Genomic DNA, 14778 nt, shown 5'->3' on the forward strand with positions numbered 1-14778 from the left:
GATTTAGTGTTGACTGTAAACAAAGAATCCCTGCAGGATCTTTCAACCAATAGGCTAATGAAATCCAAGGAAGATAAAGGATGTCAGGTTTGGACTCCAGGAGTAGAGAAGGGAAAGTCTCATTAATACAGCTACTTATGCCTGATACTTCAAGAACAGGTCAAAGTGGTAACAGAGGACTCCTGCTAGACAGGTTGGTGAAGCTTTGATTTTGTGAGTAAATGATCACCGTACCCAGGGAGCTTGCCCAGTGGTACTCAAAGTCAGTCTCACATCCTGGCGTGTACGCTTTACCCACTGACAGTTCCAGTGTTGGGGATCTGAGTTTTCATTGGCCTCAACGAGCAAATTACAACCCAGATATCGTGGGCCAGAAATGGTAGAGCAAGCAGCTGTTGCTCTGCTGCCTCTGCATCTGCCTGATACAATAATTAAATCTCATCAGCCATTTGGTATAATGGAAGCAAACCAGCTACAACAGAAGGATTTTGCAGCACAACTGTCTCATGATGTGTAACTGCAGCTATATATTTGTCTTCATAATTAATTCTGTAAGCATTTATATAGCACTAGAAGGGACTGAGTAATTTAGAAAGCAGTAGAAGAGATCATTAAAAATAGCAAAAGGCATAATTACTTTTTTCTATCATCAATCTCCTCCTTATCTTCTCTGCTATGTTCACCATGGACTATCCATGGTGGTGCTGTAGTGGGACAGACATTGCCTGCTAAGAGTCCCATAGGGGCCAGAAGCCCTAATTTTGCTGCAGCACTGACATTGCCCGTGTCTTGAACACAACAAATTCACTCCCTTTTGTGGAAAATGTGGGTCTCACTTCAGTGGAATTTTTGTGCTGATATTTGTGACATAGGCTGGTACCTAATGTTGTAGCTGCATTAAAGGCTGCATTTATGTTCAGAGTTTAACTCCTTGTTTGATGAAATGAATGGGTTATTGAGCTCTCATCTTCAGGATTTCCTTACAGATAATTGACTTGACCTTTTCTTGGGGGGGGAAACTCATGTGGTGTAGCTTGTTGTCAGGAGTTACCCAGGAATCTTGCCAGTGGAAATCTCCCTTCTAAATTAAATTTTTCTGAATTCTGTAGCCCCAAATTTGTTATCTCCTAGTCATGCTAATCCATATTAGATTCATGAGATTAATTGAACTACTCTAGATTTGCACCAGCATAAAGGAAGTGTAATGGGACTTCTTTGTGTGGCCCTCCCATGAGTGCACATCAATAGATGTGACTTTATTGTCTTCTTCACTGTTGGTGTTGTGTTTCTTTCACTATTTTGCATCATACAAAATTTTAAGATAGGCCTGGTAAGGTATAAGAGGTACTGAGTCAGGCTGCACTACAGGGCCTTTTTTCTGACCTTGTAGATTCCAAAGCCAGGGTTCTGAGCATGTTGCAGCTGGGGAGATGATTATGAGCTGGATGAGCTGCCAAAGAAGCTCCTTGCTGCTGACAGAGAGCAGAAGGCTGGCTCCTCTCTTCCAGGCATCAGCATTCTCATTTTACAGACTGGAGAATAATTAAAGCAGAACTGCTGTGTCGTATGCTGGCTGGGAAGGAACCATGCTTGGGCATGAGCATTTGTAACCACCACTTTGGAACTGGAAAATGGACTTGGAAGCAATTGTTTTCTTCTCGAAGGGTCAGCAGTGTTTTCCTTCTAGAAGACAAAGGTGTGCCACAGTGAATTCTTGAAGATAGTGAAATATTTTCCAAAGGCATAATTTAACTACCAGCCTCAGCCAGTTTCAGTGTGCCAAGCACCCAGGCTGGATCCTAGGGCAAGGACAAGGGTTGTTCTAACCTTCTACCTGGTAGTTTGATGTAATTGAAATGGATGTCCCCAGTACTTCATTTCTCTGAGTTCTCTTTGGTTTGTGTCTTTCAGAAGCGCTCTGGAGGTGTGTGCTCATACCTGCATCGAGTGTGCTGGGCAGCCCTACCATTGCAACTCCTCCTCTTGCTCCTCCTGCTCCTGGCCTTCCTCCTGCCGCTGGCAGAAGAGACCCACAGCTGCACACTGGCCAACAACTTCGCTCGGTCCTTCAAGCTGATGCTGAGATACGAGGGCCCCCCCCCAACCTAACTTCTGGGCATGACACGAGGTGACTGGCAGAAATACAGGCTCTTTGTTTTTAACAATTGCAACTATTGTAGGTTTTAGGGCTTCTAACAGAGCCGTCATATCAGCTGGATAGGTCACATAGGTGCAACATTAGTCCAATTTAATCAGGTATTTGAGCAAAATTAATATTTTTACAATATTTTATTATTATATTTATAATATGTATATAGGGACTGTGTATGTGTATGTATGTACATATATGTATAAATGCATATCCGTGGTCAAACTAACACCCATCATCCACTCATCCACTGTTTAAGGATAATCCTGCGATGTTTCTGTTTCTGCCATCTTTCAGCAAGCAATACTGAAGGATGGTTTTGTTGTGGGGTTTTATGGGCGATTTTTAATATTGGATTCTTGTTGTTTACAACTGAAGTCAGAGCAAGTATGGGAACATGTGTGCATGCATCACAGTGCAAACTGGAAAGCAGGCACAGTAGAATCAGGTTTGAAAACAGTGGTTGACATTCAGCCCAAGAAAGATTTGGACTATTCTATTTGAAATCTCGAGCTGCTTTTTCAGTATCTAGATACAGGGAGTTCAGAAGCTAATGGAAATGTTGCTACTGACATCAGTTGGAGTGGGGGTGGACCTCCTCTTGTTTTAATTTTTTTTCTTTTCCAATTACTGTGTTCTCTAGCCCACCTGAATCAGGAGAGGTAGAATACAGTAGGAAGAAAGATGAGAAAAAAGAATATATTTTTTTAGCATCTCTTTAGCAGGAGAACTTTTAAAATCAGGTCATCATTTTCTGAACAAATTTGTGAGCACTGAACAAAACCTTGTATCAGCTATCTTGCATATAAAAAGCAATGGGTTTTTTTCTGTTGTTTGTGGGGTTTTGTGGTTTGGTTTGTTGGAGTTTTTTACTTTATAAAGAGGCATTTAGTAATGCATCATAAAGCCTGAACAGTGGGACGCAGCCTGGCTCAATGTCAGCAAAGCAAAAGTCAGAAGTACTTTAATAATACCACCCTGGAAACATGAATCTTTCCTAGGATGCTTTTATATGAATGGTTTATTGAAATGATGTAAACTGATTGTATCAAAGAGAGTCAAGTGTAAATTTCCATATGGTCTAAACTCTAAAATTATGACAACTTGTCATTTATTTACCTAACCTTATGCCTGATTTATCAAATTTTTGAATGTACCTTTTAACACTGCCTTTTAATGTAAAAGCAATTCTCACTTTATTATGATGAAGCCATTCTTAGTGGTGTTTTAACTAGTTGATTCCTGAAAGAAAAAGTAATTTCTAAAAATGTGTGCCATTTTTGAGAACTAACCCTTATTGTCTCATGTTTTTAGCCACAGTAGTAATCATGGAAAAAAAAAAATTTAACAGCCTCCCCCCTATGTTGCAGGAAGAACTTGTCTTCTGAGTATCAGTATGGGGTATTCTGTGTTTTTTCCAAGCAAGTTCCAAAAGAATATAAAAGCTGTTGTGCAGCTAAATTATGTAGTAGCTGAGAGACTGAAGGAGGCAGCCACTTACTTAACAAAACCATTAAAGTTTTGCTAAAGAAGCAAACTTGGGTAAAATAGGGAGGTGGAGCAGCAAGGAGCTCATTATGGGAACAGAATGAGAGAGAACAGGCAATGTGAAAGTGGAGCTGCTAAACATAGAGAAGAGAGGTGTGCAACAATTTATAAAGCCTAAGAAAAGGAGTCACAATTAACACAGAGGACAAAAATAAAGGCTCTGTGGAGGAAAAATCTCAGAATCTTTTTTGGTTCCCTCTCCCTGCTACGGTATTGATACTGTTGCATATTAAACAGCTTTTCTTCAGTAAGATTTAAAATGGGGCAAGTAACAGGGACATTACCAGTGTTCTGAGGAGACTCTTCCACGACCAGGACCCTGTCACTGTGTTCCTAATAATGCTTCTGACTACACTGGGTTTACTAATGTTGGATTAAAATGCCAAAATTCTGCTAAAAATATAAAGGAGAGTGGAAGTTAAAGGAGATGGAGAAGGTAATCAGTCAGAGCACAAGAACAGAATGAGGAGGAGCTGAGCTGATGTGGATTAAAACTTGACTGTCAGGAGATATCAGAAGAGCTCTCAGAGCAGGCAGAAGGGGACTGGAAGCAGAAAGATGAGGAATGTGGATGTCTGCTGAGCAATAAGACATTGACATCGGGAAGTAAAGGAGGGCCTATGATTTCTTTCATGACGGAGTTAGGTGTAGAGGAGCTATAATTTGTCAGAGGATGGGGCAAATTAATTCTTTCTTTGCAACTGTTCTTTCTGGTGGCAGAACACATACCTCTTCCTCTCCTCTGATTATCTGTGCAAGTGCCATCAGCCCTGAGGGAAGAAACCTTGTGGCTGCCCAGCAAGGAGCTAATCATGATACACATCTCCATTTCAAATTAAATCCTCCAGCAGAAAAGAAGTGTGGGGGAAGAGGGGCAGTAACAAAACCAGCTCTGTGTGGTTGTGGATACGTGTAAGTGTGCACACACTTTTTTGTGACGTGGCTACATTGCACTTCTCTGGGTCTTGCTGAGCTGTTCCAGGTGATGAAAGCAAAATACCAGTGAGAAAGTAAAAATAATGAGGAGTAATAAAGCTGCAAGTGGAAATCAGTAGGGAGATAGAAAAGTTTTTTTCTATGAAAGCACAAAATCTCACATCAGGTTTCTTTCTGCCCAGCCTTTCTGATCTGGGTGATTTGTATGGGTTCACAAATGCATTTGACACCACAGGAGTGTGCAACTGGGGGGAAAAATTTCTGCACAGAGGATCATAAGAGAACAACTGCATCACCACCTTGATGTTTCAGTGTTGTGGCAGTTTAAAAAAAAACACAACAAAAAACAAAACTAAATTAGAAACACACTTTTGCTGCTGGGATTGCAATCAATTTCTTCTGTAGGTCCCCTGTCTGTAACCTTGAAAGTTTTTGCTTTAAATCTCAGTCGATCCATTCTCATTAAATTAAGTAATCTAAATATCTCACATAAGTGATGAATATTTCTACTTCTTTGCCATGAAAACTCTCCAAAGCACAGGACTTTAATGTTCATGTCACTGAAAACAATTTAATTCTTTCATAATGTCATTGACCTTACCTATCCAAGGTAGATGCAAAATTTATTTTCTTTTTTATTCTCTTGTGATTTTTTTTCTGAAAAGTTTGTCATACTGATTCCTGGAAGTGTATGTAAATGTTAATCAAGTCGGTAATTGGAATAATGAAAACAAACTGCCCAGTTCAGCTTCCAGGAAACTGTACAAATCTCAGATTCCTCAAAACACAATCTAAATCATACTGTTTCCAAATCAGTCCTGAAAATCTTGAGCACAGTTCTTTATCTTTGCTCACAGATGATTTGGTAGTTATACTCTCACTTTTGAGCCTATAAAATCCCCAGCTCATACATCTCTGACATCCAGACGTAACTGAAGTGTGTTATAGCTCAGGTTCAGACTGGGGCCACTGCCTTAAGACATCCCTTGCCAAAACCTGGGATGCACAAAATAGATAAGCGTCCAAAACTGAGGACTTGCACTCCTTTGCCCTAATCCAGATCCAACCACTGTTAAAGGGTACTAAAAGACTCTAAAATATATCGAATATATTTGAGGTTGTAAACTGTTTGTGCACTTTGTTCAGGCCCCGTAGCCTGTTCTCCATACAGATACCCAGTCTGTTCACAGAGCAGAGCCCTTACACATCTCTCCCAGCTCTTTTGCCTGCACTGTTTGACCCGGTGCTTGATTGACCATATTAATGACCCTTCAGTGTTGAAGGCAAAATCCTGCACTCCGTTGCCCATGCATTGCCATAAGAATTCTGCACAGCCCCAAAGGCACACTTCAAACACAACTTTTGGCAAGAAAGCCAGCCTAATTTGTACATTGTAATTGATTTTGAAGCCAGGTGCTTTCAACAGAATTTTCCATGACAGCAATACATTGAGGTAGAAAATTGCTATTGTGCTGCATGTCTATTAACAGCCCTTTTTCTAATTCCAGCTAGCAATTTAAGTGGTATTAAATATTATTTATATATACCCTCTTCAGAAATCTCTGTATGAAAAACATGTTCAGTTCTAAGCACACACATTATAAATGTTGTGTTCCTCTGCTAGCACTGAATCTCCAGAGCAGTCATGATTTCTACCAAGTGCTACCTTATTTGTAGTGACTGAGATACTTACAAAACTCAAACATTTGAGGCTGCAAATAAAGCTACTAGCCTAACTAATAAAACCGTCTAATGATCACTGAATAATTTTAAGAGCTTTCAGAATGGCTTTACACTTCTCCTTAATCCCTTTTGTTGGAATAGTTGAAGACCTCGGAGAGAAGAAATGTCTCCAAAAAATGGCCATCACTAGATAGACAGATGGTACTCTCTGCACGTCAGAAGAAATAGTATGTTCTCTTTAGTTGCTCTAGGACCTCAGGAGTTTGCTCCATCTGATCTCCTCTTCAATATTAAATAGGGAATGTTTTACTTTGATGTACATCTCATTAGCACTAAAGAGATTTGAAGAGTCAGTTCATGTACAAGAATTCTTTTAACTTGTGTCGACAAGAGAGTATATTTCCTCTTTTGTTCAAAAAAAAAAATGAAAACTGCTGTGTGACAGAGGTTCCCAGAGCAAACAAAGCCTTTTGGAATAACTGAAGATTACAGACTGAAATTAAATTGTCCGCCATAGGAAACTGAAGAAATAGTTTTGCCTTTCAAGAAATTCTGGTATAACACCCCCAATAAATATATCTTTGCCAGGCATCATATCTGTCTTTCAAGTCATAGGTTGTATACCCAGTATCATTTGCTAGTCTGCAGCTGAAAACTTGTGTACCCAACCAACTATATCAGCTTCTTCCAGAGTTGCTGGGGGCTGTCAAGGGTATTCTTAGCAGTTCTCAGATCATTGACCTGCTCTGAGCCATTACAAGTTTATTGCATTAGTCGATCCGTCAATGTTCGGCAACTCTCAGAAAGCAGTTTATTAAAATACCAAAGATAATATTTCTGTTACAGACAACACGATTCATTCAGTAACCACTCTCATTACTTCTGCCATATTTAAAGAAAGATATCTATTGGTTATACTGGAATATAAACAGTTAAGTTGTAGATGTTGGGAAACTGTGTGGCATGTTTTAGACACAAGGCATTCTGACTTGTACATGTCTGTTTAAGAATTGTGGGTTCATGTCGCATTTGTTCCATAGTAAAACAAAACAAACCAAAGATTCTTCAACGTAGCATTGAAAAAAAACTCAAAACCAAACAACAATGCAGGATGGAATAATCTGTCATACAGTTGATTTTTTTATTATCTCTTGTCTATCCAATTTAAAATATGATTATGTGTCTACAAGAGATTTATCAGTAGATCTGGAAACAAAGGAATATATATCAGGAATATACCAATTCAAACAGTAGCCTAACTGGCACCTAACTGGCACCCCTGTTCTCTAACCTGCTTCAGCAACTGCCAGATTTTACCTCATTGTACCGTGAGCTAACCACCCTCCTCCTAGTAAAGCATGAGTAAGATAAAACTGCTCAGGTTAATGTACAGCATCCCAGTGGAAGCAGCAGGAGACATTAGGTCTTCAAAAGGCAGCCTGATATCTTGATGCAAGAGAGGAACTTGTACATTTGGCATGATGAGAGCAGCCCAGGAATAATGACACAGGAACGAGGGCTTGCCATCCTGCTTTGCCAGACAAAATTTTGACAGTGGCCATCAGCACTATTCAGTTTCATGTCCTTGACTGTGGAAGGAGGCTCCCCTCAGGGTGATTCACTCTAGCTGAGATTTGAGCTCTGGAAGTAGCTTTTTCTTTTCCTTAAATACAGAATAAACTGCTAAATTAAAGCCCTCAGTGACAGATTAATGGTAGATAGTGGGCCCTGACGCTCCAGAAAAAGATACAGGAAATGCTATTGTAGAAAGAAAACTAGTCATGATGGTCTCTCTTCAATCCTTAGGAGATAGAAATTCACTGTAGAGCTGAAGTGGGAGTTTTTCTGTTCCTTTGCAGGTAAATGTCAGGTGTTGTCTTTAGTCTTCTGAATTTCGTGGGTGAGCCTGTTCAGTGCCTTGCTGAATGCTAGTGGTTTTCTGGCTTCAAAGCTGTTTATAACAGTAAACTCCACATTCTTCCTATGAGTTGTGTGGTAAAGGTAATCCCTGAATTGGTTTTGAATCAAAAACTTTTTGGTTGGGGGGTGGGCATGGTTTGATTTTCCTTCTTTGGCCCCTTTGTGTTGAATCTAAGGAAGTAGAAAGACCAGCACTACCCTCTCCAGGCCATACTTTGTCTTTCCTTCTTTTATGAGAACAGAGGAGGCTTGGCTTTGTCTCCTTCCCAAAGTAAATTATACCAGTCTTTTATAGTTTTTTTCCTATTACAGTTCTTCCACTCCCTAGGTCATTCCTCTTATGATTCTAGATCATTTCTCTTAAGTGTTTCCAGTGGCAGTTCTTCCTCAATACCTAGAGCAAAAAATCTGGTCTGGTTTCAATAAATTTAATTTCAATAAAATTTTCCCCCATTGCAATTCATCCTGCAGATGCTCTGCCTGTTTCTGCTGCTCCCTTTGTCAAAACAGCCTTCATCACTATGTGAGGGGACTCTGGTCCTGACCAGCCATCTCTTCCAAGTCTCCTGGCCATGTCCTGCCTTCATCTGCCTTCTGTTTTGGCTCAGGAACTGCCCTTAATATTCACATCTGCAGACAGGAGTGTGAGGATGTTGCTTAACAAACAATTAATAAAGAAAGCCTTGCTATTAGCATTGTTCATAGCCTTCCCAGACCCTTTTCTCCTCTCTAAGCAGGTTTTGATGTGTAATCCAATTACTGAGTGCAGAAAATTGCCCCTTAATCAGTGCAGAGGGCCAGTGTTTCAGTTTTAGCTCTATTACCCTCACATTGTCACTGCCAGTGTACATGCTCACATGTGCTACTGGGCCAGGCTGAGTGCTCCAGGGTCTGTGCCCTTGAGCTGCCAGGAGTGTTTGAATGTTGTTGTCATACATGCTAAATAAGCCAGGACCCTTTTTTGAGCTGGGGAAAAAAAAAAGAAAAAAAATAGAAAACTAAAATGGGCGCTTTTAACAAACTGATTTCGCAACTCATTTATCAAGCCCTATAGCAAACCATTTATTTTAGCTCCTTTTTCCTCCATCAAAAGCTGTATGTTAAAAGGCAGAGGTGAATTTTGAGGGGCTGGGAACTGATCTGCCCTCACCAGTGCTTTGCCGGGAGGCCTTCCACTAGAATTCAGGGGTAGGAGCTGTTATTTCTCCTGAGGTGAATCCCACCTTCAAAATCAAATTATTTCTTTTGTCAGGTCTAGTAAGCATTGAACACCACAGACTTTGTTTCACTACAGGTATGAATGAACGCCTCTGTACGGTACTTTCCATTGCTATGAAATATATATGTATGTATGTATGTATATGTGTATATATATATGTAATGGGGAGCATAATTATTGTTCTACCTAAAGAAAGGTGACATTCCACTTCAATCTAACTTTCAAGTGCAGCTTTTAAGAGAAACTGTGTCTTAAAGGGAAGCCGAAAGAGTTTAGAGGTATATGTTTTAATGAGCTTTAATAAGCTCTGAGTTTGGGTTTCAGTCTCTAGGGCAAAATGCACCCAAGATGATTTTCCCATCACCTTTCCAGATCACACCCTGTAAGAATTTAACCTGGGAGGCACTGCTTGAGCGCTGGCTGTTCCTGAAGGTATTTGGATGTTGCATGTGCTGTGTGTCTGTCCTCAAGTGTCAGCCTCCATTTTGTACATGGGCTTGACAGGGAGGTGAAAGACACACCTTTGTCTTGCTCCAAGACCCTGATGGTAATATTTGCCTCAGCAGATGTTTTCTCTTTGATCAGTGTAACTCCTTCCACTTTTTTTTTAACTTTTAATTTGTGTTAAGTAAGTTTATCAGGTGATTCCAGGAAGGCACACTCCGTCTGCCCAGCATCAGAGCTTCCCTTCCAGCAACATACCTTCTTCTCATTTGTTTACTTGACTGTACTGGACCACTGTGAAGCAATTACACAAGCAATAACACAGGTGTTGCATTTTTCTGCCATTGCCTTTTGTAAGACACAACTCTCCACTGACATTGAAAAGTGGTGGGAGACCCAGAAGCTGCATTGTTGTTTACTAGCAATATAACCAATGCACAGTGTTCCTACAGAGGGCCTGTCCTCACTCTTTAGAGCAGCTGGCTGTCTCAGGCCCAATTTAATTCACAAGGCTGGATTATAAACAGTTTTGGATCTCTTCACCAACAGTCCATCAATCTTGCTTCCATCAGTTTTTGTGCTTTTGTTCAGTTTCAAGCTAGAAGAAAGTTTAAAGAAATGTGCTAAGACTCCCATATAGGGTGAGTAAATATCCCATATGTTTCACAAAAATTACAACAAAATTAAGGGATTTGCTCTCACATAGAACAGAACTAATAAGAAGTTCTAACTGAAATATTAAAAAGTTATTAAGAACAGCCTGAAATTTCTGTAATCAAAGTGTTCTCTGCTTTTAATTTAAAAATCACCAAATAAAAATGAGGTTCATTTTGCCACCTTCTTTTAGAAGTGGCCTGAAATTAAAATTTGAATCCTCCCTAACGGGAGGTTTATTGTTGTGGATCTGAATTGCACCAGTCTGTCCCATGTTAGATCACCCGCCTCTGGGCAGAGGGAAAACCAAAGGCTGTTCACAAGAGAAACTCATGTTATGAATGGTTTTAAAATTCTTCAGAGCTCCTATCCACTTCCAAATGTCAGTGATGGGGAGGATCAGAAACCTTCCTGTGAACCCTGTCATTTCGCATGTTGAAATCCTGGCTTGAATTCAGGTCTCCACCTCAGCTTCTTGTAAATGTTAATATTCAAGTAGACCAAAAACCTTAGAGGCAATTACAGCATGAACATCTCTTCTTGTTTATGTATAGTAGCTGATAGCAGAGTCTGCAATAATAATCTGTGTTTATACATGTGCTGTTTAATGTAACAGTTGGGTACAAAATACCTTTTAACTGTCACAAGAAAATAACTGGATTGATGTCACTTTTTGCTTGTATGAATATAATTATTTGCCTTGCAGGGACCAGCTCTACTTTTGTCATGTTATTTATGATTTTTAAATACAATTGTGATAAATTAGGCTCATTTCTAAGATAAACAATACTGGAGCCAAGCAGCTGCCTCTGTACATGTGCTTGTTATCACAGCTGATATCAAGTCCAAGTCAGACTCCTTGTCTTGCTTGGACCTTTCTTTAACCTTTCTGGCTTATTCAGGGAAAGTGGACCAGTCTATTTTCTTATTAAAAATATGGCTTTGTGAAAAGCTGAACTTATTTTTTAAATCCTTTCTTTTCTGATTCAGAAAGACTGTAACAATCATATTTTTCTAAACTGCCTATTGTTTGTGTTGGGAAAGGATATATAGACATATATTTTACTCTACAGATTTCCATGTACTGTTGGAACTCTTTTTTTTCATATATATCTTCCTATTTGCTAGAATTAGCTCAAAAAGCTGTAAGCTTCTGTATATTGACTCTATGAAATTCTATAAAAATGCAGCTGCATAAAAAGACTGACTTTATTTTTTATGTAAATTGTTAGAGCTAAGTCATCCTTAGTGTTATGCCACGTGAGATGTATGGAAAGAAATCAGGTCATTGTTTTGAAGGCTGGACAGTGTTACGTGACACTTCCTAAAAAGTCTTGACTGAAAGTCAGGAGAATTTATGTTAAAAATTGGACTATTTTGGGCCCTGATTCTATAGTTTTTTCACACTGTTTAGAACCTTATTTCAAAATTAGTGCCATGGAATTTCATGGGAAACATTAAAAATAAGAGCCTATGATGTGTGAATAGCTGTGAGAGAAAAAGGACCTTTTCTAGTGAAGAACAGGGCCTTTTAACTAGTTAAGAGGCGATGTTTTGAGTGTTTCAGGACAACTTTTTGTGTTTTTTTTCTGAGCTGTGCACTCCTGTTTATTCTGGATTTAATCCATAGCTGAAATGCCAGATTAAATTGATTGAAGCCCCATGTGCAGATGAACATAATAGAAAGCTGTGGTGAAGTATTGCAGAAAATGGCCTGATTTCCTTCTTCGGAGCCATAGTTAAAGTAACTCACACCCTTGGCTTCTTTGCACCTGTGAAGCAGAGGCCCTTGCTTTGTACCTCAGCTGTGGTATAACATGGAAGGATTTCTGCTCTCTGCCTGGAAAATACTGTCTATTCCTTGTCCTTGTCAAAGCATAATATTTTCTCAAGTAAAAAATCTGATTCTTCAAGAGTCGTCCAGGAGTTAAGGGGCAGCTGGAACCTTCTGTGATCTGGCCAAACTATTCCAAAAGTTTATCCCTCGATGACAAATAAAATGTGATGTGACTGTGCTGTTTGCAAGTAGGATAAAGAGACTGGAAATTCATCACCCCAAGCCCTAGCCTTGTGACTGTTCTATGATGCTCCACCGTTACCAATGAACTATGTTGAATCAGATTATAAAATCAGAGTATTTTATTGCATGTGTCCTTTTTTGAAATGAAAATATAGTTGTATTCGATGTTGCAGTTATAATGCAGTAAATAAACACATGTGCATTTCTTTTTAAGGAATTTGAAATTATTCTGGGAGGTGGTTGCGCATTTTTACCTTGCTTATTTCTTACCATCAGAATATTTGGACTGACCTAGAAATAGCCAGAATAAGTGAAGCAAGGATAAAATTTTCTGCTGTCTGCACTTGTGCTCAGGTAAAACTGGAAGATGGTTGTACTCAATGTACCTACTTCACTCTAGTCCTTTGAGATTTAACAGAAAATGTCAGCTTTTCCTTCAGTCATTTAAATAGAATTCTGCTGGACTCAAAGAAAATGTGAATTTGCTAAATCATATTATGATTCAGTATGATTTCTTATGGCATTGGTCTGTGACACTCTTTGTGGGGTTCTCCTCAATTCCAAACCTGCTAATTTCAAACCTGTTAAGACAAACAGGAGGTTTTTTGAGACCCTCAGTTTTGAAGTTAACACCAATCACATGTAGCAAACAAGCAGTGTATCAGCATAACCACTGCTGATTTCTCTTAAGAGTAATCACTGCAGCATGTATGTACAGATGCACAACTCACATTAACATCCAGGTAATTGTTGGGTTTTTTCCTGAATCTTTATGAGACAGAGACTGCCAGGATCCCTGACATCAAAGGGCTCCACAGGCAGTTATTTCTGGACAAGTATAAAACCTCTACAATTTTTTGGTGAACCTGTGGGCTGAGTTCCCTGTTGTTTTTATGAACACACTGAGCTTTATCCAGGTCTTTGACTTCTCTCCAGTATTTGGACCATGTGATCTTGTGCTTTCCTATGAGATGTGTCCTGCTAAGCCCCCAAAAGTACAAATGCAGACACTTCAGCTGATCACAGCTGTGTCAAGGTCAGAGCAGCAGCCCAAATCCCTCCCAGAAGAGAACGGGGTAAAACAAGCCCAGGGCTGTAGGAACAGCAGACTGTCATAGTGGACAGTTGCATTCCCATTAGGGCTACGATTGATGCACAGAGGAAATTTCTGCTCTTACAGGTTTTTATTTTTCCTTTGCAATGCATTTTTTCATCTTCCAGTTTATTTTTTGTGGAGCCAGAAAGTGGGCTGCTTTGTGTACATCAGGGTTCTTCTGGAACCAGCGAAAAAATTTTGGCTTCATTTTGTCCTAAACACTGTACAGAGACCAGGAAAGTCCTTCATCCGGTGGGGAGGGAAAGTGCCTACAAACAGATAAAACAGGTCATGTTTGTATGGGGAATGAATATTTTGTTGACCAGGATTAGTGTGTAAACAAATCTACAGCTGATTGGTGGGAGTTGGGACAGTCAACAAGAATTATTATAAACACTTTCAGAGGACAATGAAATACTCCAGGCAGTTATAAATCTCTTAAGTCATATATTATTGGAGGAACACCTGTTTTAGATAGCAACCCTGCTGCTAGAGGATGGAAGTTTAGGTTGTAGCAGCAAAAGGTGGCAAGTTCAATAAATAAGAATAATAGAGTAAGACCCTCAAGTGGAGTAAATCAGTGCAGCTTCATTGAAGCTGTTGGAACTAAGTCAATTTACAGCAGTAAGAATCTGGCTTGTAGTCAACAGGGATTTTTTAGAATGTTTAAAACCTCTCCATTTAGAGAATTCTCCTCTGCCTTATGCCTGTGCACTAAATCGTATCCACACGAAAGTCCTTGCCGGTATAATGAGGTCATTTCGGATGTGAGTGTTCATTATATGCTTAGGTAAATTAAAGGGAAAAAATACATCATTAGCAAAGTCTTAAATAAAGGATGGAGCAAGGTTAGCGAGTGAGAACTGTTCAAATGAAATCAATCTCAGCCCTGGAGAGTTAATGGGGAGTGGCTTTCTGTGGAAAAAGGCTGATGCTCTGTTGATGCTGCACAAAGAAGCTGAGCGTTATGACCATGAGGAATTAAAAGCAGGGACTGAGGTTTTTTCTAGGTTAATATTTCAAGCTTTCTAAATTTCATTCTGTGACATGCCATGAATGCAACCTAGGTTTCCAAATTCAGAAAAATGCTCTGATAAACACATATTGCT

General features: G+C 39.5%; 1 protein-coding gene and 1 long non-coding RNA gene across 5 annotated transcripts in view; one reads left to right on the forward strand and one right to left on the reverse strand.

Moving 5' to 3' along the window:
- SYNE3 (spectrin repeat containing nuclear envelope family member 3) overlaps nucleotides 1–12800 on the forward strand; it is a 66818-nt gene extending 54018 nt beyond the window's left edge. For 3 of the 4 annotated variants that reach the window (XM_051806434.1, XM_051806432.1, XM_051806430.1), the window contains exon 18: nucleotides 1912–12800. In XM_051806434.1, coding sequence (XP_051662394.1) covers nucleotides 1912–2109 — 198 coding nt within the window. In that variant the 3' untranslated portion in view covers nucleotides 2110–12800. The remainder of the gene's footprint in view (nucleotides 1–1911) is intronic. The other variant, XM_051806431.1, reaches the window with a different exon arrangement.
- An 873-nt stretch (nucleotides 12801–13673) lies between these two features.
- LOC127479466 (uncharacterized) overlaps nucleotides 13674–14778 on the reverse strand; it is a 30601-nt gene continuing 29496 nt past the window's right edge. The window contains exon 3 of the long non-coding RNA XR_007907574.1: nucleotides 13674–13938. This is a non-coding gene — a long non-coding RNA (uncharacterized LOC127479466). The remainder of the gene's footprint in view (nucleotides 13939–14778) is intronic.

Source organism: Manacus candei, unplaced genomic scaffold (assembly GCF_025592945.1).
Source record: "Manacus candei isolate 608988 ecotype Guabito, Panama unplaced genomic scaffold, ASM2559294v1 h1tg000067l, whole genome shotgun sequence".
NCBI classification, from domain to species: Eukaryota; Metazoa; Chordata; class Aves; order Passeriformes; family Pipridae; genus Manacus; species Manacus candei.